This window comes from Mchenga conophoros, linkage group LG17, assembly GCF_057382185.1.
Source record: "Mchenga conophoros isolate Kocher_MC1m ecotype Shallow Benthic linkage group LG17, M_conophoros_male_GT1.1, whole genome shotgun sequence".
In the NCBI taxonomy this organism is placed as follows: Eukaryota; Metazoa; Chordata; class Actinopteri; order Cichliformes; family Cichlidae; genus Mchenga; species Mchenga conophoros.
This window is the reverse complement of record NC_140542.1, coordinates 21,771,220-21,795,040: the sequence shown is the minus strand read 5'-3', so window position 1 is coordinate 21,795,040 and position 23,821 is coordinate 21,771,220. Positions and strand designations below refer to the sequence as shown.

Sequence of the window (23,821 nt, the reverse complement as noted above, 5' to 3'; positions counted from 1 at the left end):
AATACAGCATTTTAGTATGTAATTCTTCAAGGTCATAGGTCAAAGGTCAGATAATCACCATGTTGTTATAAATGCAGGCTGGTTTCACCGTATTGTTAATAAAGCCCTTTGGGGCGAGTTGTGCTCTTATTCGCTAGTTCAGACGGCTTCCAGTGCAGCTGTTTTTAGACCCTTCCAAAGACGTCTCCTTCTAAACTTTGCGATTTCGTCTTCGACTTGTCCAAAGGGCAAGCATCAGCTTTGGTTTCAAACTGACCTGAACTTCATTGTTGGCTGTGACCGAGTAGTTTCAGGGGTTTACAGTTGAAGAGTCCAAACTTCTCTGAGTAGATGAGGAGCATTCACAGGTTTGTGCACTGGGAATTTGTCTTTGTGTTGCACTACAGACATCTGAAGCCAAGGAGAGTGGCTGCGTCCATGTGTTAGACTGTTTAGGGTCTGGACTTTCCCAGAAAGATCTTGAGCCCCGTTCTGATAAAAGTCAGGTTTGTTCTTTTAATATTTCTAAGAGAACTTTTTGGCCAACATATGGTGAGAGGAATTCAGTAAAACCTCCTTCTGAAAATCTGCGTTCTTTTTAGATAATTTATGGTCGGTGTAAAAGGTTTTTGTGAGTTTTCTGATCAGAATGAAAAAATTGCTTTATTTAACATAAACATTCACCATTGTAACTGTATATTTGTAGAAAATAAAAGTAAACATACTATGTCCTCTTTAATACAGCAAGGTCCAGAGTTTTCCACATTAGAAACCAACAGGCTGCTTTACTGCACTCGGTCATTTCATCTTTAAATATAAAAACAGTCTTCTGTGCAGCTTCAAAATGACCACGAATGATAAAGTAACACACATCAAATCCACCCTTAAATATCTGAGCCGCATTCCAGCATTTATCTTCCCGAGCTAATGTAAGTCCACTTCTGCCCTCTGCTGCAGTCCGGCTGATACAGAGGAGCTGAATGTCTCTGGAGGACAGCTGGAGGGGGGCAGGTATCAGCTATGGCTGTCTTCATTGGTGCCTTCTAAGGTCCAGGTTGTTTTGTGGTGTTCCCCGCAGTGCTTCATTTGTATGCATGAATTCAGCAGGGATTACTGAGGTGTGTTGGTCCTTTGAAATGCACTCACTGCTGGCACTAAGAGCGCTCTTAGGCTCCTTTTTTTTACTCTCCTTCTGCTTCTTTTTTGGTTTTGCCTCCCTTTTATTTCAAAGCCATTTTCAAGTCGAGTTACAGCCAAGGACGCAGAGAGAACATTTAGCTCGATCCATCACATCACTCAACATCGCCTCCTCCGCTTCCCTCTTCCACCCTTTCTTTCTTCATCTCAGCTTCAGGGATATTTCTTTTGCCTTTGTCAGTCAGCAGCGTGCCGTCAGCTCGGCGAGGAAACGGGTCACGCTCAATATACCTCTTATTTTATTTCCATACTTGCCAACTGCTGTGAGAACATTTAGCCCGCAGTTTGAAAGTATGAGAGCAGATGTAAGACAGTCATAAGCTCCCCTTGAGCCACCCCCACCAGCCACACAAGACCAATCCTCCTTACGGTTATCGTGTTTAGCATTATAGTAATTATACCGCAGCAAATGTTCTGAAATCTTGGCTTCTAAGACTATAGCTGTGCCCCAGTCCAGTACTTCACAGTAACTGCTTGGTCACCACAGGAAGTGGTGTTCTTCAGAAAAGCTGTGGTGGAAGTGGAATCTTGAGGATGTTTGTGGTTGTGTTTGGGAATATGATGAGGAATTGTAAAACAGCTAATATGATGGCTTCGTTCGGCAGCTGGGAGACTTTATTAATATCCAACAGCAGTCACTCAGGTGTGGGTCCACACAAAGAGGCTCCATCAAGGAGCCGGTGTTAAATGTGAAGCCAATTACTGTAATTCCCGGACTACAGAGCGCACCTGATTAAAAGCCGCATGCTCTAATTTTAGAAAGAAAATCAATTTTGTACTTTGTACAAAATCCGCCGCACCGGATTTTAAGCCGTATGCGTTTCACTCATAATATGAGATATTTACACAGAAATACTACACGTGAGGATTTTTAACATTTAATTTAATCTGTAAGGTAACATAAACAAGGTAACATAAACGATATGGTAACATACAAAAATACATACTGCAAATGCTTTTTTTCCTTTAACAGCGCCTGTAACACGGCTACCTTTAAGTATACGTACATATCAGTAACACACATACGTTGCTTGTGGTTTTTTACGGAACAGTGCACAAACAACATTACAGCGTCTCTTAACAGCCGGTAAAAATATATACCGTATATATACTACATAACAATTTTATTGGTCTACTGTTACCAGGCAAAATGTTTTTGGCTGCATGAAAAAAAAATATGCATTAGCATTAGCCGCATGTCAGTATAAGCCGCAGTGTTCACAGTGTGGGGAAAAAGTAGCAGCTTATGACCCGAAAACTCAGGAAGGCAAACAGCCTCTGAGGTGGATCCATGCTAATTAAATTTGGTATATTTCAAACTGCCAACAGGATTTTTAGGTATAAAATTTCTTTGCACACACTGGTGCTGGCAGGCCCATTTTGATTGCACTTTAAAATAATAATAATAATGTATACTTTATTGATCCCCGTGGGGAAATTACTTGTTTTTCTCTGCATTTGACCCATTCACTCAGAGAAGCAGTGGGCAGCCACTAAGCAGGCGCCCGTGGAGCAGTGTGTAGGGACGGCACCTTGCTCAGGGGTACCTTAGGGTAGCCGTTGAGTGGATTCGAACCCCCGACCTTCTGATCACGGGGCGACCACTCTACCTACTGAACTATCCCTTCCCTTAAAATGGAGCCCGCCTCATATTACAACTTTTAAAGCAGTATTAAAAGTTAAAATGTTTGGCAAATGTGTTGTAAAAATCATTCTCAGTTTCCATCATTGCCAACAAGTCTTGAAAAGCTCACTGCTGTCCAGGCTGCTGTAGTGCAGTACATAGCACAAGCAATGCATTCTCACACACATACTTTAACTCGGTTAGAGTTACAGTATGCCTCTTCACAACATTTACCCTGTACATTTTGAAGTTACTCTTGAGTGCACTTAAAAGTGTTCTTTTGTGTGCTGAGACCATATAGTTATCATTTTCCTACCGCTCATCTTGACTTGGATTGTGGAGGCAGCCCAGACTTCCTTCACGTCAGCCACCTCTTGCTCATCTGGGATGGCAAGAAGTTTTTCCCAAACAGGCGAGAGATAATCTTTTCAGCGAGTCCTGACTCTGCCCCAGGCCTCCTCCTGGTATGACATGCCCGAAATGCCTCTCCAACGAAATGCCGCGTCCAGGAGGCATCCTGTTCAGATGCCTGAGCCACCTAAACTGAATCCTTTTAATGTGGAGGGGAAGCAGCTCTACTCCAAGTCCCTCACGAATAACCGAGCTGCTCACCCTCTAGCTAAGGAAGAGCCCAACCATTCCTTCAATCTCAGTCTTTCAGTCACTACTCAGAGCTCGGGTCCACAGGTGCGGGTGCAAACGTAGCCTGACCAGTAAATTGACAGCTTCACTGTTATGCTCAGCTCTCCACCACAACAGATCCCACACCATCCCAATCCAACTGCTGATCTCATACAAACTCTGTCACTCTGTGATGAGACCTGTTTTACTGTTATCATAACCAGCTGGGTGTCAAACGACACATTTTTAACAACTTGGAGAAGAAACGCCAGTTTTTGATACAGGCTGTCACTGCTGCAGGCTGTACTCTGCAGCAATGACCTCTTTAGCTTCAGAGGGAAAAACACTGCCAGCACAGATCCATAAATTGAAGCCACAATAATGTGCAGCTCATTATTTGTAGTTGTAGCAAAAAGAAAAATAGAATTTTGTTCTTAATTTATCTCAACTTCAGCATGTTTTTAACTCTGCTGGAAGAACTTGTTTAGTGTAAGGAGGCTCAAGTCCAGCTTTAAATTAACCAAAACTAAATAAGTCATAACTAAATGTAATGCAGGTAAAAGTGTGCAGATTCAGAGTCTGGTTACAATGTGAGAGATTTGTCATTTTTAAGACTTTAAAGGGAGGATTTTAAGACATTTTAATACCAATTAAGGTCTTATTTTTAAGCACCCCCAATGTTTTCCTTCCATATTTTAAATCCATGCACACAGCGAGTTCTGTCTGTGCAGAAGATGAGCGCAAACCAAAGCGTGAACAGCACAATTTCAATGTAAATGTTGACACACATGTAGGCACACAGACACACTCGTGCTCGGAGGATGATTAGTGTAACAGATGCGCTCATTGACTCGCTCATCAGAACCTAATTACAAGGCTGTTGCACTAGAAACAAGCGAGTCCCAAGTGTGGTGGGTAGGAGGCTGATGGAGTGGAGGCTTTGGACACTTCACACACACCCAACTAAATGTCATTAATTCTCAGATCTTACACACACACACCACTCAGACCTTTAAATGTGAAAACACACCAGCTGCACACACACAGACACACACACATCAGTGCATCACACTCATGTGACGCGAGGTTACAGATGGGGTCTGATTTATGGCTCCTGATTTACTCTCAGCTCGTACATGTAAATCCGGCCCGACTCCCTCTGCGTCTGTGTTTCTTGTAAAGCAACAAAAACAGGTTCGGATTCAGAAATAAAATGTAAATAAACACTTTTGCTGCAATATTTTGTACTCTGCAGAATGCTTTGCTTTAATTATTTGAGATCTGTGTAGACTAAAACAAGTTAAATGTTTTAGCCCTCACTAGAAGTTTAACTATTGATGTTTTTGTTCCAATCAGCTTCCAGCACAGCTTTTATTTTCGGAAGAGCCGCCCTCAGGAGAGGGACGGGGTCCAGGGTTCCTTCCCTCAGCATCAACATCTAAGTCAGCATCTGACCAATCACAAATATGGATTTGTCACATTAAGATAAAACTACAATATTAGAAAAATATGAAGAGGTTAAACACACAACCTCACTGCAACATGGCGGATAGACACAAGTCATCAGTGTGGGCGTGCGAGAGGAAACACGCTTCAAAGTTGCGTCTCTGGGGATTGGCTCGTTTTGGGAAGCACCGAACACTGAGGTGCTGCGATTAGTCTTCAGATGTTTTTAGTGCTGCCTTCTAACACTCTACCATCCTTTCCGTTTGCCTCCGCTGTCAGTCACCTGTGCACACGCACACGGCTGGCTGGGTTTTAATAGGTGGAGACGGAGAATTCACTGCTGCGATTAGCTTTGCTGTTCCAGCAGTTTGCCTTTTAAGACTTAATCTCCCTCAGCCGGAGTCTGACTGATTTCCCATCTCTTTGTCGACACTGGATTACTCTGGACTGTTCTGCATGCATAGCAGTCTATTCTATCTAGACTTCTCACTGCCCGCAGTCTCCGTGTGCATCCAGCCAGATGGTCGTGGTTCACCTTCCAAAGCCCTTTGCTTTCTCTCAGGGAGGGTGCAGCGTACATTCAGGCACGCACTGTTTGTGTTTGTCTGACAGCTTTGACAAGATGAGGGAAGGTTTCTGTATTCTGTGTAATTTTTGGCAGCTGCCAGATGCCCCAGTTACATGTCAGTGGACTGCAGCTACGGCCATGCAACTTGGTGTTTCCTGTCCGTGTGTTTGTTTAAATCACTAGTTTATGCAGTGCAACTTCCTGTTTAAGTTCTAATGCGGAACATATCCTTGTTTGGTGTATTTGGATTATTAAAAATGTTCCCAATGACATTCAAAGTCAGAGAAATGTGGAATTTTACTCAGTTTGGTCGTGTATTTAATTTGGTGGAGTGTCAGTGGTTTAATGACCTCTTTTACTCATCCCAGCCACAGGCTAGCACATGTACCGGGTCCAGGCGTCTCCCGTTTTGAACGAGGCTCTCGTCTTTTTAATAGCGCCCAAAAAGAGTTTAGCCCTCATCTTCTTCCTCTGAAGCTTTTAATTAAGCAGACTTTTAAAACTTAATCCAGTCACACACAGCAAAGTATTAATTGTGGATGGATCATTTCAGACGTTCTTCTTGGCTGACGTTTTGTGTGTGTGTGTGTGTTTACAGTCCAGCTATTCGTCTGTAGCCAGCTGTGAGATAGAGGACAATTAAAAATGAGCCAGCTTAGCTAAGAGCACGGACGTTAAAAGGCTTTTTTTACTAAAGCTAAAAACAAGAAATACATCAATAAAAACAAACTAGGTATTAAACAAACTAGACCTTTAAAAACGAGGATTAAAACAACATTGTCAACATAAAAGTACAAAGAAAATGTGTTGCCATAGTTACATTTTTGCAGTATAGTTGAATAAACTAAAAATAACTTAAGATGAAAGTAAAGAAAAAAGCTAATTAGATCCTTCAAATCACCATAATTTAATGGAAGTGAATTTCCTCTGTATGTACTCTGTTGATGTTTTAGAAAATGCTGATATGAACTAACATTGAAACCAGCTACAGGCTGAGTCAGGACCATAAAAAGATTTTAACTGGATAAAAAAAAAAAACACAACACAAAAAGTCAAAAATACAAACGTTACATTATTAGTTTTAACAGTGAAGAAACTACTCGTCCCATGATGCATTGCAAAGACTTTGCACAATCATTGAGCTGAATCCTTTTTGCTGTCAGTGTTGGATAATAGTTTATTTGACAGGTTTTTGTGGGGTGTGTGTCAGTATGCTACAGCACTTTGTTCCTGGCTGTGATTGTCACTCTCAATGTTTCTAAAGCTTTGTGCTTAAAGGTTTCCATGGTAACCACAATCTCCACCAATCAGGGGCGCTGTTTCAGTTTTAGGATTGTGGGTAGAGCAGTTCTTGTAATTGTTTTTTGTTGTTGTTATAACAAGTTTGACATCAAACTGATTTGTGGTTCATACCAGTTACATATAATCGAGCTCACAGTAAGTCTGCTGTGGATTTTACAGTATTATGCCTCCTAATCAGAACATGAGTGCTGTCATTATAGCCTGAACCTCACTGCTGAGATCTATGAGAGTGACTTCTGGACTAAGTGAAGGCAGAGGAGATGAAAACTGAGTTTCAATAATCCAGAAATTAGAGTGAATGTGAAAGGCTCCCAGAACAAGACTTCACACTTTATTAGACTAATATTTTTAACCAGAGATCTGCAGCTGAAGTGCTTCACAAGAGATTGAGGCCATGATCCTAAGAGCACGGTGACACCTGTTAAAGTCACAGATGAGGCTTTGTGAGCTTATCGCCTTATGCTGAATATGCAGAGGAAAAGAAAGAACCACCACATTCATCCTGTCTTCACATTTAATGTTTTGTTGGACTAAACCTTGCACGGCCCTTCTGATGGCCTAAATGTGGAGTGATTGTCTGAGGTTAAAGTTCCTTTTTGAAGGTTGCTAACGATGACCTCCTGCTATTTGTTTCCTTCCAGCTGCTCAGGAGGATCTACAAGGGAATCCCCCTGCAGCTCCGAGGGGAGGTGTGGTGTCTGCTGCTCGATATACCCAAAATAAAGGAGGAGAAGAAGGACTTCTATGAGGTATCACTCTAGGAACTCTCAGCTAAACACTGTCTCTCAGGCTCAAGTTTATAAAATGTCTGCAGCGTTCATCAAAACGTGAGCCTCATAAAGATTCATAAGCGAGCTGACGAACACCTCGGCTTTATTTGATTTCACTGAGCTTCAGAGTTATTGTGGCCAAGCAGCAGCTTTGGAAGTTTAATCGTGTTTGTGCAAAGCTGCACGACCTGCTCCGGCACACGGTAAAGATCTTTTTGGGGTTTTTTCACCACTGCTGCATAAAGTTTGGATCGCATTAGAAAGTTTAGCTAGCAAGATCAATATATCACTGCCTTCATTGGCTGGGAAGTGGTCTAATTATGAGTTAGGCCACATGCACTAAATGATGTGGAAAATATAAAGTGAAAAAGAGAAGATTTCTCCCCTGTGAGCAGGGCAGCTCTGTCCACAATAATCCATCAGATTTCAGGAGGTGTAATTTAGTCGTGTTTGGTTTGTTTTTTTTAAACATTTATTACCCAAACTTTGTTGTCTGTAGTTAGCATTACATACTGTCAGTAAGAAAAAATGATATCAAGGAAAGTTGCAATAATCTATGCAAAAAAATCAACAGAATAAATATTTAAGATTAAGTTTAGAGGTTTTATTCATTTTACCAATTTAGATCATTTCATTCAAGATCGTGAAGGTAAAACATGCTTTAGAACAGGACAGGTCACCAATCTGTAGCAGGTCAAACGCACAGAGACCATTCACACCTACACCAATTAACCAAACTCCACTAAAGCCTGGGGTTGCATAACATCTAAATCAGGTAATTATTCTAGAAGAAGAGCATTATTGAAAATAAGGCTACGTCCACACGTACACGGGGTTTTTCGTTTTGTTTTTAAAAAAAAAAAAAAAAAATCCTGTCCACACGTAAAAGCCAAAAACGAAGGAAAACGCTGCTAGGAACATGCCAAAGCAGCAGGTGGCGCTATATTCCTATCAGTGTAGAAATGTTGGCCAATCAGAAGTCAGCCTGGGTGGGAAAGAGTAAACAAAGATGGCGCATAGAAGCAGAACTGAGTCCTATGTGTGGAGGGACAGTAACTGTGTGTATATATATGTATGTATATATTTAAACACTGCAGAGAGTAAAATTAACAGTAATGGTATTTTGTCTAAGTCCGCCATTGTAGAAATTAATATTCCCCGAAACAATAACCTGGCGCACAGTGTGACGTCAAAAAATGGGCACACCTTTGACGCTGCGTCCACACATAAACGCAAAAAGGGAGTTTTCAAAATTATCCACCCTGGCAGGAGTTTTTAAAAAAATCTCCGTTTTCAGTGACCGAAAACGCCGTTTACGTGTGGACGAAAGGTGCAAACGCATATAAAAATCTGCGTTTTCAAAAATACCCGGGTACGTGTGGACGTAGCCTAAGGCAGCAGCCTCGCTCTCATCCATCGCTCACACCTAAGTCTGCTGCTTCACCCTGAAACAATATTGTCGTGTAAAAAAAGTGAAAAATATTTAGTACATGGGATGTTTTATCTGTTCTCTTTTAACCAGCTGCGTAGAGCCCTCCTTCATCACCCTGTAATCTTAGCATTAATTTCCATCCACTATTTGCTCTTCCTGTAACACAGAGTGCAACTATGGAGTGATCCAGCCACGCTCTGAGATGCTTGTTTTCCTTTAGGTCACACATTACCTGCTGCTAGCTTCTCCTCTGTTGTAGTCTGGTTCTACTTGACCATTTTGTTTGTTTGTTTGTTTGTTTGTTTGGGTTTTGGGGGGGGGGGGGTCACCTCAAGTGGGGAAACAAGTGAGTTTTTTCACCTTCAGCTGGCACAGTTTTCTTGCAAGACGTTTCTATAGCAGTGATATCATAATATGACCCTACTGTGCATTTCGAAGCCTCAGCGCTAGTGTTTATTATTTTTTAAAGCCAGAAGTGAGGGTTGGGTGCCAAGTTATCAGCTGAGGCTTCGAAAGCTCGATCAGCAAGGTGGACCCACAAACTCTGTGGACACAGATGCCTGCTATTTAGTACTAAATGGCACTTCTGCTTGAATTCATTCTTTGTTTTGTGGCTGTTTTCAGAAACTGAAGGCCAGAGCCAGAGGAATATCCCCCGACATCCGGCAGATCGACCTGGATGTGAACCGAACCTACAGGGACCACATCATGTTCATGCATCGCTATGATGTCAAGTGGGTACTTTCACATTTTACTACATCCAAGCAACCATCTGCAAGTTCATTGCACACAGCTGCAGCAATGTTGGTTGTGTTGCTTATTTAAAGCAGCTTTGCATTTTTGAGCTTAAAAGTTTCCTGTGTGCCTTTTAAGGAGCCTTTCAGTTCCTGAGTAATTCAATTTACATAACCTTGTACATAAATGTGCCTGCATGGGGGAAGATACAACGAGCCTTCACTTCACTGTCACAAAGCCCAAGAACAATGACAGCTCTCGCTATTTGACACGTAATCTCAGTAAAAGTAACAAGAGCACAAACACAACGGGAGTCAGTAATCATCTGCAGATATGCATGCATTTTCACTCTCTGCGAGGAGAAGGCGGCTTCTCCAGTGTGGAAGTGAGAGATCTCACGTCCCCTTTCTGCTCTGCTTTCCGCTTTGTTGCGTGACTCTGAGGAAAGACCTGTACCCGTTAACGCCGTTTTGCCTTTTCACACTGCTTTTCTGATATTTGGAAGTGCATTCAGGCTTTGCAGCGACACAACTCAGCATCAAGGCTGGTGTGCAGCTCCAGGCCACATGCATCCATCTTAACTTGAAGCCAAAGACGCCACTGAAGTGTGTTTATTAAAGTTTTTGTATGAACTGTGGTTTGTTTGTGCTTTCAGGCAGCAGGCACTCTTCCATGTCCTCACAGCCTATTCCATGTACAACACGGTGAGTCATCCAAGCTCGCTTTTAGCGTCCTGAAGACTTTGAGTTGTAACATTTTCACTGAAGACAATAAAGGTGCACACGAAGGCACCAATCTAATATTTTGTTATTGTAGCAATATTGGTAACACTTTTTATTACAGCTAGGTAAAACCTGGTATGTCAGTGGGGCTCATATGAAGTACTTGCTGATATAACTGCATTTATATTGGCTGATATATAGAAATGTAAAAAGTAAACAAGAAACAAGAGAAAAACCCTTCAGCCAGTGTTGCATAGTTTGTCCACCAGAGGGCACTCTGCAACTTCCCCTGTTTGGAGCCACAAATACAACAAGCAGCTAATCCGAGTAGACTCGGGGCGAGTGTGAGCGACAATGAAACGATTATTTTTAAACTGCAGGTTACAAATGTTTCAGGAGAAAATAAATATATATCAGCTGATATATTTGATTTTTAAATTACCAAGTTTCAGTGTCAGTCTTAAAAATTGGTCTGGCTTTAATAATAAAACTGTAATAGTCTATTAACAATGTGAAACACTAATTAAGTAAATAGCTTGATATTACCAAAAGAAGTAACAACAATCATTTCTTTTTTAATAAAAGTACTAAAAAGATAAAACCATTTAGTAACAGTAGGTAACCTACTAAACTACTAACCTAATAACAATAAATGGTAATACTTGTGTAGTACCTGGAGTGAAAACTGTAGTCTAGTGAGATTATTGGGGTAAAAACAATATTAAGTTAGTAAAGTTTGATTTTGACATCGACGTCGCCTTCAAAGTTCACATTAAATTTACCCTACTGCAATGTTGAAATCATTTCCCGCTGATGTTTAAAATAGTCTTCCTTTAAAAAGATAATTCTTGATTATTATTCAACTTTATCAACTCACTGTCATCCCTGAAGTAGGGAAGAAGAAGAAGTACAGTAACTTTTCCAGTTTTACCTTCGTGCTGTGAATTCTTTCAGAGTTACAACCTCCTGAAACACACAGAGGTGAACTAAGCTAAGAGTTTTTTCTCCAACACTTTTGATCCCTCATATTTCAGAGGTAGACGACATATAGATGTCAGATATGAAATGTATAATTGGGCAATGTTTAAAGGAAAAATGAAAACCATTCCAAGTGTCCCAGTATCACAATATCACAGTGAACCCTGACACCCACAGTTTGCCATTCGATTCAACATAATAAAATAATATATGTCTAATGGTGATAACAGTGGTGTTAGTTTGTGTGTAATAATAATGAAGCAGGGCTGAAAAATGCTGAACTACAGATTTATTGTTAGGTCACCAAAGTATTTCTATAATGGATGGAGATGACTTATCTGCACTTACAAATATTACTTTATCAAAGTTTGTATATCCTTTAATAATTATCTCACTATAAACTATCTCAGTGTTTCACCTCAAATAAAGGAACTGTATGTAAATTAAGTTAAGCCAAGTTTACAAAAGTAAAGCAAAGAATGGCTCCGTTGTTGTTTCCCCTCAGCTGATTGATGTGTGTTTGCAGGAGGTGGGCTACTGCCAGGGCATGAGTCAGATCACAGCTCTGCTGCTGATCTACATGAATGAAGAGGACGCCTTCTGGGCTCTCGTCAAACTGCTGTCTGGGCAGAAGCACGCCATGCACGGTAACGTGCGCACCTGTTTCTGAAGGCTCAGGGTTCTCAAAGTGCAGCCTGTGGTCGTATTTATATACTTCTCTTTCAACTCTTTTGTTCTCATGTTCATCGCCAAGTAAAGCTTCCTGACACAGAAGCTGGAATGTACAGCCACTCCACTAATGGTTAAACTAAACAAGAACTGTAACTGAATGTGCAGAAGAAAAGAAAAAGAGGAAGTTTCTTGCACATGATGTGCAGACCGCTTGTACTGAATTCAGTGTGCACAGCTCCTGCAGCCTGAGTGTTGCATGCTGACTCCTTAAAGTGGAGTTCAGATGTCAAACTACAAAAATCCTCAGCATAGACAAACTTTGATTGTCCGTTGCACTTTGTGTAATCACCACGTTTGAATTTACTGGCCTAAAATTGCTGTCACAGAGGGTTCAGATCATCTGCCAAGTTCTTCTTTAAAAAAACATGCCTGGCCTTTTCCTGTTTCCACAGAGCTGCTCAGAAGGTGACAAACCATCTGTTATGTCAGGTTAAGGCACAAATCTTCTGACCACAGCTGCCAGATTTGCATTTTTGACATTTAGAGTGTTTAACTGACTCTGGTCTCTGCACTGAAATGACCTTGAGCGACTCTGGACCTCCTCCAGTCTTATCAAGCGTTAAGCGATAAAATTATCAGCGAAAGGCATCATTGAGGAAGCACTCAGGACAAATTAGCAGCACGCATGCTGCTGCAGTGAGCTCATGAATCTAACTTTAAACATCTGGACTAAAGATGGACCGATCCGATATTACGTATCGGTATCGGTCCGATACTGACCTAAATTACTGGATCGGATATCGGAGAAAAATAAAAAATGTAATCCGATCCATTAAATATCACGAAAGCACCTCACAAAACTTGCAACACACCGTAACTCACCTCAGGTTAGCACGTCGGAGCAGTATGCATCACGTGATAGAGCGGCTGTGGCATGCGGGACCTGTCAGTGGTCTGGATAGCATGTGGAGCTTCGCTAGCAACCCGGCATTTCATCTCCGACAAAGTTATCCCGAGAGAAGTAAAGCAAGTGTGTAAGTCCATCTCTGAATGTTTGTAAAGCATTCCTGCGTTAAGCTTAACAAGCGACTGCCTCTTCTTGCTGCTACTTCAATCATGAAACTGCTTAACGATCAGCTGATCGGCTTTTCTGTCGCGAGTCCGTGTCTCTAGTTTGCTTTTGGCCCACTTTGCACCAGAAAGAGGAAACCAGCGGCTGAACAACAGCAGCACGTTTAAGCTTGATCAGCTGTTGTTAGAATTTATTTAATATTACTTTCTACTCGAGGATCTTTTTCTACGTAGCTGACGCTGGTAACTGTGCAGGGGCGGATCTAGCAAAGTTTAGCCAGGGGGGCCGATAGGGCATTAACAGGGAAAAGGGGGCACAAAGACATACTTTTCTTTCTTATTCTCATTTAAAATGTCTAGCTTTTAATAAATAATTATCTGACACCCAAAGTTTTCATTTGATGTAAAATGAATAGAAGTCCATTACTGTATATAGTAACTATTAAGTCTAATATATATACCCTAGTAAGCTATAGTACTTTTTACTTTGGGAAGGTACCATCTGTGCAGTCTGCAATTTTGTTGAAGAAAGATGTTGAATCTATTTAATATTTCTTGAAAAATAATTGATTTCTGTGCATTTTTTTTCACACTGCATCAAATTAAGGTTGATTACGTCGATTAAGCATCATGAGGTGGAGCGTGAGGGGTGGTTCCCTATTTTTTATTTATTTATTTTTGTTGTTGCTGGGAGTTGGAACCCTATTAGTTAGGTTGCTTAATATTTATGCTAAGTACTCTTTAAAATACCAGAATAGGGAGGATGGTGTAGGTTTAAGTTTATTAGATTGATCAGTATTGCTGTACTATGAAATATTTTTTTTTGCATACAGGTATAACAGAATAGCTTTAGTGTAGTTGTTGTTTTAAACTTGAGTATGAACTTATACAAAATGCAGCAAGATATTTAAAAAACAGTTTTGTTGATTAAAAAACACTATATCGGATTCATATCGGTATCAGCAGATATCCAAATTTATGATATCGGTATCGGTATCGGACATAAAAAAGTGGTATCGTGCCATCTCTAATCTGGACACACAGATGTGTAAGTTTACATACAGAGTTTAAGGGATGATCATCATTACGGCTCTTTTCTCCACACCTTCAGGGTTTTTTGTCCCTGGTTTCCCGAAGCTGATGCGTTTCCAGGAGCACCACGACCGCATCCTCAAGAAGATGATGCCCAAACTGAAACAGCACCTGGTGAGAAACATGAGACCTGTGTGACAATTAATAATGAAGCAAGTGCTGCATGACGTACCAGCCAGTCATAGTGCCAGAAATGAAACCTTTAATCCCTCAGAGGTGGTTGCTTAATCCTCACTCTGTCACCATTTTCTGTTTGCTGCAGGACAACCAAGAGGTGTTCACCAGTCTCTACACCATGAAGTGGTTCTTCCAGTGCTTTCTGGACAGAGTGAGTGCAGTTACAAGCAAGATATGATCTCACAACCTTCAAAAGGATCTATGAAGACATGTAGAAGAGCAGCAACGTAACTTGGTTAACTTATAAGCTGGGTATTTCCATCATAAGGTTGTTGGCACCTGTACACGTGAAGGGTTTCATGACTCCCAGCCTCAGGGCTTTATAAGCTAGTGTACTCCTGATGCCAAGCCTGGATAATTGTGAATCCATCCATCCAAGGTGCTTTATGCTGCAGAGAGAAACCCAATAATCAGTAACTGAAGTTATTGAATAATTTTTTATTATTAACAACCAATGCTGTGATTTCTCTACTTGGTTTCAGCCAATGAGCTGCTCCAATTCAATGATTAAAACCAACCAACCCAACACGTTTCTGACAGCCCGTAAACAGCTTTTAATCGCCAGGAATGTGAGAGGTTTAGGAGCCTGTCAGGGGTGGATTTTTACTTTATTTGTATTTATAAAGCACCTTTAAAACCAAGACTTTCAAAGAAAGTTACAAAGCTCTGAACCGTAATGAAAGCAACAAATATGAAAGGTTACAAATGAATATATTGGATATTAAAGAGGATAAAAGGATCAGCAGTCATGGCAAACCGCATGATTTAAATATGTTTTTAAAAGAGTTCCAAAAGCTGCAAAGACTCAATCGCCTTTAGTGACTGAACAAGCTTTTGGAATGACTGACGAGACCATGCCGGGACATTTTCCCACTCCTTTTCAACAAGAAAGCTGTGACGACTAATATCACTTCTCTTTTTCCTTTTGACTGGTAATCACAACAAAAAGCAGCACTGTACACTGACCCATCGCTGACTCAGAGTCTGCTGCACGTGCAAAGCTACGGCTGCTTTTGGAGGTCGTAGCATGCATGCAGTATTTAGGATTTTTAAAAGATTACGATTATGTTTTGTGTAAGTTAGAGTAATCAGTGCTCCTTTAAAATAATTCCCAGTAAAGTAAGAGGTTAAGTTCTTTTTTTTTCACGGCAACTGCTGACAGTCACAAAAATATAGATAAATTACCTTCTTCAGTAACTTATCGTCTAACTTTTCGTTCTGCTCGTGGTCAGACTCCCTTCACACTGACCCTCAGGATCTGGGACATCTATATCTTGGAGGGTGAAAGAGTGCTGCCTGCCATGTCCTACACGCTCCTCAAACTGCACAAGAGTAAGACCGTTTCCTCCACAAACTGAAACCAGCTGATTTCACCCCTCACAACACTTCTCATCAGTGTGAGTGTGTGTGTGTCTGCAGAGCACCTGATGAAGCTGTCCATGGAGGAGCTGGTGGAGTTTCTGCAGGTGACTTTGTCCAAAGATTTCTTCTGCGAGGACGACTTTGTGATCGAGCAGCTGCAGGCGTCCATGACAGAGCTCAGGAGGGCGAAGCTGGAGCTGCCCGCACCAGGTACTTCTGCACCAAACAATCCATTTTCTATAAATTATCAAAAAGTCTGCTCTTCTCAAGTAAATCAGTCTCCAGTTGGTTTTAAACTTGTGTTGGAGAGTGACAAAAGTTCCTCTATGCACAAACAATTCCAGAAACCTCACCTCCAGTTGCCCTTTTAGTGCAAATGTGACAAACAAATCCAAGCCAAATGTCAGATTTTACGCTTTTACTCTTGAGGATATCGCTGTACACTCAATCTATGATCTACTTCATCTGTTGGTCAGGAGAAAAAGCAATTTAGTTCTATAAATTTGGAAATAGAAACATCTTCCAACTTTTCTTAATTGTTCTATTTAGTGGCAAAATGTAAGAGAATTGTTTGAGATGTTCACAATCAAGAGGCCAAAGGGAATCAAAGAATCAGCGTACACCCAAGCTGGTACTAGCGTGGCTCTATCCATACATGAAGATCCTCTGAGGGTCCACCTGAAGTCCACAAGATGAGTGAGCTACCACTAAGAAAGGGGAAAAAAACAACTACACAAAAATAGACACATTAGTCAGAGTTAGTCGGTGCCCTGACAAACAAACTAACTGGTGTCTATGTAGGTTCTCACTCAGCCTGGGCTCTGTACCACTAAGCAAGCGTAACATATCCAGGGTTTCTTTCCCTTATCTGGATTTACTTACCCTATAACCCAACTTCAGCCGGGATAAGTGCTCTGTGCTTTTCGAATCCTGCTCTGTCTCCTCATTAATCTGCCTTCTCTCCCTTCTTCTTTCAAACAATGTAAGCCAACAACAACAAAAGTGTGGCTGTGAGCGGCGGCCACATTCCCTCCTACAACAGCAACCGGTGGGCTATCCTGACTGGTCCTTCGTTCTCCATGTCTCTGTCCATCTGTCCCACAGTCAGTCCGTCCTGTCTGTCGCCTGTCTGTCCCGCAGCACTCGGGTTTATTTTTCTTTGTTTCTGTCACAAACTGATCTTCCAGCATAATATTTCAGACTTGCTTTGCTGCTTATTTGGAGTCCTTCAATGGTTAGCTCATCTCTTACCTTTAGTTTTTGATCCCCTTCTCCTTTTTGTTTTGACTACCGTACAATGTGGCTGCAGATGTAAAATTGATGATATAAGGCGCCATCTGGTGGGAAACTAAAAGTATTGCATGACTCTGTGTGGAGAACTTTAGTTTTAGAGACAAAATTCCTCATCTTCTAAATTAACCTTGCATTTGTGCTAATGTTACTTAAAGGCACAGCCGTAAATTTAGATAAAGGTCCTTAATGCATCTACACCTGTCTTCACAGTCTTTTCCAGGTTCCTGTGTGGTTGCTTTCCTCCTGCGTCACACTATATAAACCTCTATAACAGCAGCTGTAGCTGAAGGAGGAAGGGCTTTCCTTTCTTCCAGAGCCCACACAACTTTAATAGTAGTCTGTTCACTTTCCTGCCTGCTGACAAGATAATGGGCCTTTTTTTGAACACTGGAGGCTTTTGTTAAACTTATGTTTTAACAGCTATCTGCTGCCACATGTGCTGCTGCTGTGCAGCAGGGCTATTTTAATCTGCATCCTTGTGTCTGAATAGGCTGAACTGTGAGATTTGACAGTTTTATGATTCTGAGTGTTTACTTGGCTTAATTTAAGTTTTTTTTAATCACCACAGCATGTAATTTACTCAGTACTCTGAGTTCTTTATTGCTTCCAACAACTGCAGAAATGGCATTTAATACAGGGGTGTTGACTTCAAAGAGCAATTTTATTTGCCTCTGACCTGTCAGCAGGTGAGGTGAAAAGACTCTACAGCAGCATTTCTACAGTCATGCTGGAAAAACAATCGCTCACTACACTGGCATCACTTTTCTGTTTGCATCACACAAGTTAAAGGACACTTAAAACAAAATCTGAACAACTGCAGGCCTTACTTACCTCAGTTAAGATTCAAAACCCTGAAGAAGAATCTCCAGCCATCAGTTTGTGTCCTGAAGCACTTTGGACCTGGAGCAGGACAGTGATTGAATGGCTCAAAAAAAACTAAATGAAGGCTTTGGAGTGGCCGGGTCAAAGCTTAAACCCAAATCTGATTGATGTGCTTTGACCTTAAACAGGCTGTTTGTGCTGGAAAACCCTCCAGTGTGGCTGAATTAAAACAATTCTGGGCCCAAATTCCTCCACAGCAATGTGAAACACACGTAGTCAGTAATTGCAAAAGTTTGATTGCAGTTGCTACGAAGGGTGGCACAAGCAGTTATTAGGGTTAAGGGCTTATAACGTCTTTCCTCCTTAATAAATGAAAAACTGCGTTTTGTATTCTTCCCTTATCTTTGTCTTATATTGATATTTGTTCCAATATCAGAAATATGTAAGTGTGATAAATATGCAAAAAACTATGGAATTAATAAGGGGCAAACACTTTTTCACAGCACTGTATAAACCTCTTGATTGAGGGCTGTAGTCTTGCAGTAGCAGAAGAAACACAAGTTTGATTTGTATTTTGTTATCTAATAAAACGCACGAATGAAAAAGAGGATTGTGTTTTGGCTCGTCTAATAAACGTGAATGGAAATGAACGAAGAAAACAAAACAAAAGTTGGTTAGGAAAAAAAATTTAATCAGTTGAAATTTGTAGAAAATCCCAAGTTTCTATTTCTTTAAATTAAAACAATAAATTCAATAAGTGAAAGACGTTAACTTTGTCCCCCGGTGGGTTTTAAGCAGTTTGTGGTGGAACAAAAGTGACCGAGGTCAGTGGGTAATTTCGTCACGCACACGCTCTTTAGTCTGTGGATGCAGGTCCAATAAGTCGACTTCCTGGATAACTCCCACAGCGCTTCCTCTTCCTCCAGCTGCTGTTGTCCTGACCTGACTCTGGTCATCACTTTTTCCCTTAAAACACCCACATAACCCACACCGTGTGTTCCTGTCAGCTCCGCTCATTTCTTTCAGATGTAAAGCAGCAAGTTTGAGTACTAATGTCAAACCTTGTACTGGTTGTAGAAGCTGAGTACTCGCTCTCTCTTTTTGTAGTTGTACTTATAAGTCTCAGTGCATTTAAGAAGGTTCATTAATCAAGAATTATTTCTGTATGACCTTTCAAGCCTGGAGCTACTACTGCAGCCGAGTACTGTTTAATGAAATGTAGAAAGACTAATAATTTCAGAGCACGCTCAGTAGAGTGTCTCTTCCTAATTGAGTCTCCCATGATGGGAATTTATATCAAACATTATTTCTGATGTTTTTTTCCCTATCCTCCTCCCACTCTTTGCCTGTGGATATGTGATTATGTGTCTTCATGAGTGTATTCTCCTTTATTTTGTACTCTCTATGGCAGTGTTGTTGCATGAATTCATGTGCCCGTTTGTGACACGTCATCAGATGTGAACCAGCGCCACACAGTGTGTTCAGTCATCACTGCTCACCTTTGTTTCCTGATGGCGTTCTAATGCGTTTACACCTTTTTTTCCCCCTCCGATCTTTTACAGGTAAAGAGGACGAGTTTCCCAAGAAGCCTCTAGGGCAGCTTCCTCCTGAGATAGCCGTAGCAAACCACGTGGCCAACGGTCAAAGCCACGCGGAGCCAGCCGAGCCCCCCAGGGAGCCAAGTCCTCTACCAGACCCCCAGCGGGACGGACGGCCCCCGAGCCGAGCCCACCGGGAATCGCTGGAGAAACGGATCCGTCACCACAAGGGGGACAAAAGGGAAACCCACTCCAGGGGGTCAGGTGAAATCTCAAATGAGACACAAAAGCAATCCACCTACACCACACCAGAGAGGGGGGCGACACCACTGTCAGCCCCCACCCCAACACCACAGATGACCGCTGTGGATGGAGGAAAGGCTCACGCCATCGCCAACCACAACTCCAACGCAGCCTCTAGCTCCCGCAGAGACATGCCTGGGCCCCGGTGGGTCAAACCCTCCGAGACAAAGCTAGAAGCTTTGCGGGAAATTCAGATGAGCCGAGGGCCATCGCCGGCTCCTTCCAGCCCAGATGACACCGCTCAGCCTCACCGCCGGCCACGCTCCAAGGGCTACGCCCCCGGCACCGACCGAGGCTCCAATGCCTCCCAGTATGATAATGTACCAGGGCTGCCGGAGCAGGACTTCGAGATCCTGGAGCTTGAGAAGCCTCCGTCCAGATTGAGGCCCTTTCGTAATGAGATACCCTACAATGTGTCAGCCCTGCATCAGGGCAGCCCGAGCCACGGGTCCAGCCTGTCTGGGAGTGTCGTCTCCGTGGCACCCGGGCCCAGAATGGCCAGACAGCCTCTTCCTCCTCGTTTTCCTCACAACAGTCCTGTAAATGTTCCGACTGGCTACCCTGACCCAAAGAACCAGTTCCATACCCCACCTCATCAGCACTCTCCAGGCAGGACTACTACTGAGGTCCCCATTCCACATCCCACCCAAAGCGTGGACAACAGACTCTATGCTCTGCCCTCCCGATATCCTGCACCGCCCAGTGCATTGTATGGAGAACGAGCGTATGCCACCACCCAGCGACAGCCCAACAGCTTCTCCCCAGACAAGACCCTCATGAATAACACCTTCGCCACCTACCGCAGGCAGCCAACGCACAGCTCCGCCCGCAATCCTCGGAACCCCAGGCCTCCCCTGGAGCTGGACAACCAAGGGAGCTCCACCCCCATCTATCTGCAACAGCTCACCTCCACAGCACAGGTCTACAGGTTCGAAGGACACCAGCGGGGTGAGCCAAACCCGCACTACCTGCCAGCTCAGCAGGGTGTAGATGGGCTCCAGTGGGAGCCAACGGAGGAGTTGCCCCCTACATCCCCAGGTGGGATGCCTCGCTCGCCCAGCTTCCAGAAGGCGCAGATGTCGCCCCTCGCAGAGTTCACCTTCCCCGACAACCCGGACGCCCTGCGTCAGTACCGACCGCAACTCCAAGAGCAGCAGCAGCACCAGCAGCCTGTGTTACGGCAACAGCTTCCTCAGCTGTTTGGAGGACCACACTACAGGCACGCACAGGAGGCGTTTGCCATGCAGGAGTCCATGCTGCTGTGACAGGACGATATGACGAGACACTGTAAAAACTAAAAGAAAAGAAAACTGAGGCGTAGTCACCAACACTGTGGTAAAGACGACCAGTAGTCCTAGCTTTGTTAGGAACCGGCTTCTACTTTGGTTCTGTTGTCGTTCATGTGTGAAGTACTGACCTCCCGACTGTCACGCTGCATCGTAACGTTGCAGGACCCACCAGCCGCTGTTTTTACTGATCACTTTAAAAAAAAAGATTAAAAAGACTGACTGAAGATTTTATTTTATTTTTGGATGTAAATCATTAACAAGAGGTGACAAAATATAAATATATCTTTTAGAGTCTGATATGTACAGAAGATTTTTTCTTTTCTTTTTTTTTGAGTTATCGGTAACAGGGGAATTTTCTCCTGAGAGCCGATTTATTTTCCATCTTTATTTTTTTATATCTTACTCTCCAGATATGTACCGTAGAGATCAATTAACTCGATATGCTTGTGAATGTTCTTTTTAAAGAAATATGACCAATGGTAGAATTAGCAAACAGTGCTACACGGGTTACCGTGTGTCTTGATTTCCATTTAAATTTTTTTAAGCAGGTTTTGTTAAAACATGTTTAGGACCATGCTTTCTTTAGTTTTTGTCCATTACTAATAGTTTGTTTTTGCATTACTTCAGGCCAGTCTTGTTTTTAATTAATTTCAACTGGGCGGCTCAACATATAGACAGCTGATTTTTGAGGGCTAATATATACTTTTTAAAAAAAAAATTATGGCTTTAAGTTATCTTGATTGTTATGTAACCATTGATAACACATTTTTTAAATTGCTGTGACATAGTTATCACATCTCGAGCACATGGAGTCCGAGGTGCTTTTAAACTACTTTCAGTACAAGGTTGCTTAACTTCATTATGTCTTACTTCTCTCAACAATGTCACATCCACTGGCATACACTCATCCGGCGCGCGCACACGCACGCAACAAATGTGAGTCGCATTTTTACCCACCTACTTTTCATACTCTGATGTAGATGCAAGTACTTTCAAACAGTACTAAAATGTTCTTTACGTCCCCTCAGTCATCTTTGGGTTTTGTTTTAGTTGTGAAACAACTAATTGCAGTCCATTCTGATACTTTGCTTAATAAAAAGAGGTCGGATGAAAATGAACCTTTAAATTTGTTTGTGGTTTTTTAAAATCAGCTCAATAAAAAAAGGTGGGGGGGTGATATCAGGTGTTTTTATATATATATATTAGGATGCAGTGCATGGAGAAACACTGTAAATGAGTTTCCAGTGTTGCGAAAGCTTCCAAACCACCACAATTCCTGGATAATGGAATTTCTTGTGCACTCCAAAGGGGCCACGGGTTTTACTTCTAGGACTTTAATGAATATTTTTGTTTAGCAATCAGCAGTAAAAGGAAAATGCACAGGCTTCTGTCACGTAACGGTCACATATTGTTGTCTTTATTGTATACAGCGTTCAATTAGCAAAAAGCCAATTGAGAGCAATGGCAAACCCTGAAAATGTAAACTGTCATTTTAATTCTGGAGTCACTTCAATGCTCTCTCAAGTGCATCTATAAACAATTCAATGCAACATGCAGTGTCGGCACCTTTACTGTGCTCTGCATATGCTCAGCCCTCAGTGACCCTAAAAACTTCCACTTTGGAGTAATCCCACTTACAGCTGATCATGGAATATCTAGGAAGTGAAGCAGTCGGTGAAACCAAATGATCAACTGATTGTTTAAATGATATTTATTTCACAATTAGCATACTTGACTAATTTCAGCCTCTTACTTTTAAAGATTTTCTGGCCCTTATGAGCCATTACATTTTTTATTACTGGAAAGACGGGTGGTGGTGTATGTGTCCTGACATTTTAGAAACTGTTTAGTCAAGACTGACTCAGGAAGAATGGAAGTAGTTTATTGCGTCCCTGCTCTAATCAAAGCCAACAAGAAAATGAACATCAAATACAGAAATAAATAACATGTTGCTGAAGACTTTGTAATAAGAGCTGGTAGGCTGCCTAACATCGGCATTCAGCAGCTTGCTTCCACGCTGTTGTTGTGCATCTTTCTGGATAAATTAGCAGGAGACAGCTTCTGAGCTTTGCTGGATAAGCAAAGGATGCTTGGCAGGGCTGTGAAGGTTTGTGCAAACGGTTAACAAATCCGTGGTAGGAGAAGCTGAAAGAGACACCTGTGATGCACCGGGATGTTGCTTTGAATCCAGAACATCTTAAAGCTCAGTCATGTTATTTCAATCCGTGGTTGGAAGCAGATAAATCTGTGAGGAGAGCTCAGAATATTTTATGGGAAATTCTGGATTGATCCAAGAAAACCTTAGAATGTGGGGCACGTTTGGTATGTGATATATTTTATACTTTAACATAGCGCTCTGTGCACATGCTCACTCTGCACCACTACAGAGCTTAGATTCTATCTGATTACATGCCTCCCGGAAGGCTTAATGGATTAGTCGACCACAGGAAATTATGCCCTTTTTTTGTTTGTTTTTTCATGTCATCTTGCAAGTAATTCATCCAGCAAATAAGCAACAATATTCAGGTACACGATGCATTCAAAGTAGCTTCAATGTGATGCTTCTTTTGCTGAAAGGTGTACGAAACCGAGATTAATAGGTTAGGGAAGCATGACGAAGTCTGAGTGGGTCATTTATCAGCAGAAGTTGGCTAATTCCCAAGCTGAAGAAGCACTCGCAAACCAAACATCTCTTCTGAGAGAAGCCTGGCCTACATCCAGGTAGCAGTACCATTGCTAAAAGTCAACTTTGTTTAGGAAGGTTCCTGAATGAGTGAAGACACCCTAAAGTATCTGCATGTCAGTCATAATCAAAGCTGGTCAAACCG

At 42.0% G+C, this 23,821-nt stretch overlaps 1 protein-coding gene across 4 annotated transcripts in view; it reads left to right on the top strand.

Annotated features, from left to right (window-relative positions):
* usp6nl (USP6 N-terminal like) overlaps positions 1 to 22,111 on the top strand; it is a 101,591-nt gene extending 79,480 nt beyond the window's left edge. For all 4 annotated transcript variants that reach the window (XM_085251042.1, XM_085251039.1, XM_085251040.1 and 1 more), the window contains 9 exons: positions 7,379 to 7,486; positions 9,564 to 9,673; positions 10,330 to 10,378; positions 11,901 to 12,021; positions 14,229 to 14,323; positions 14,472 to 14,537; positions 15,619 to 15,718; positions 15,806 to 15,958; positions 19,426 to 22,111. In XM_085251042.1, coding sequence (XP_085107168.1) covers positions 7,379 to 7,486; positions 9,564 to 9,673; positions 10,330 to 10,378; positions 11,901 to 12,021; positions 14,229 to 14,323; positions 14,472 to 14,537; positions 15,619 to 15,718; positions 15,806 to 15,958; positions 19,426 to 20,969 — 2,346 coding nt within the window. In that variant the 3' untranslated portion in view covers positions 20,970 to 22,111. The remainder of the gene's footprint in view (positions 1 to 7,378; positions 7,487 to 9,563; positions 9,674 to 10,329; positions 10,379 to 11,900; positions 12,022 to 14,228; positions 14,324 to 14,471; positions 14,538 to 15,618; positions 15,719 to 15,805; positions 15,959 to 19,425) is intronic.
* Positions 22,112 to 23,821: the final 1,710 nt, after the last annotated feature.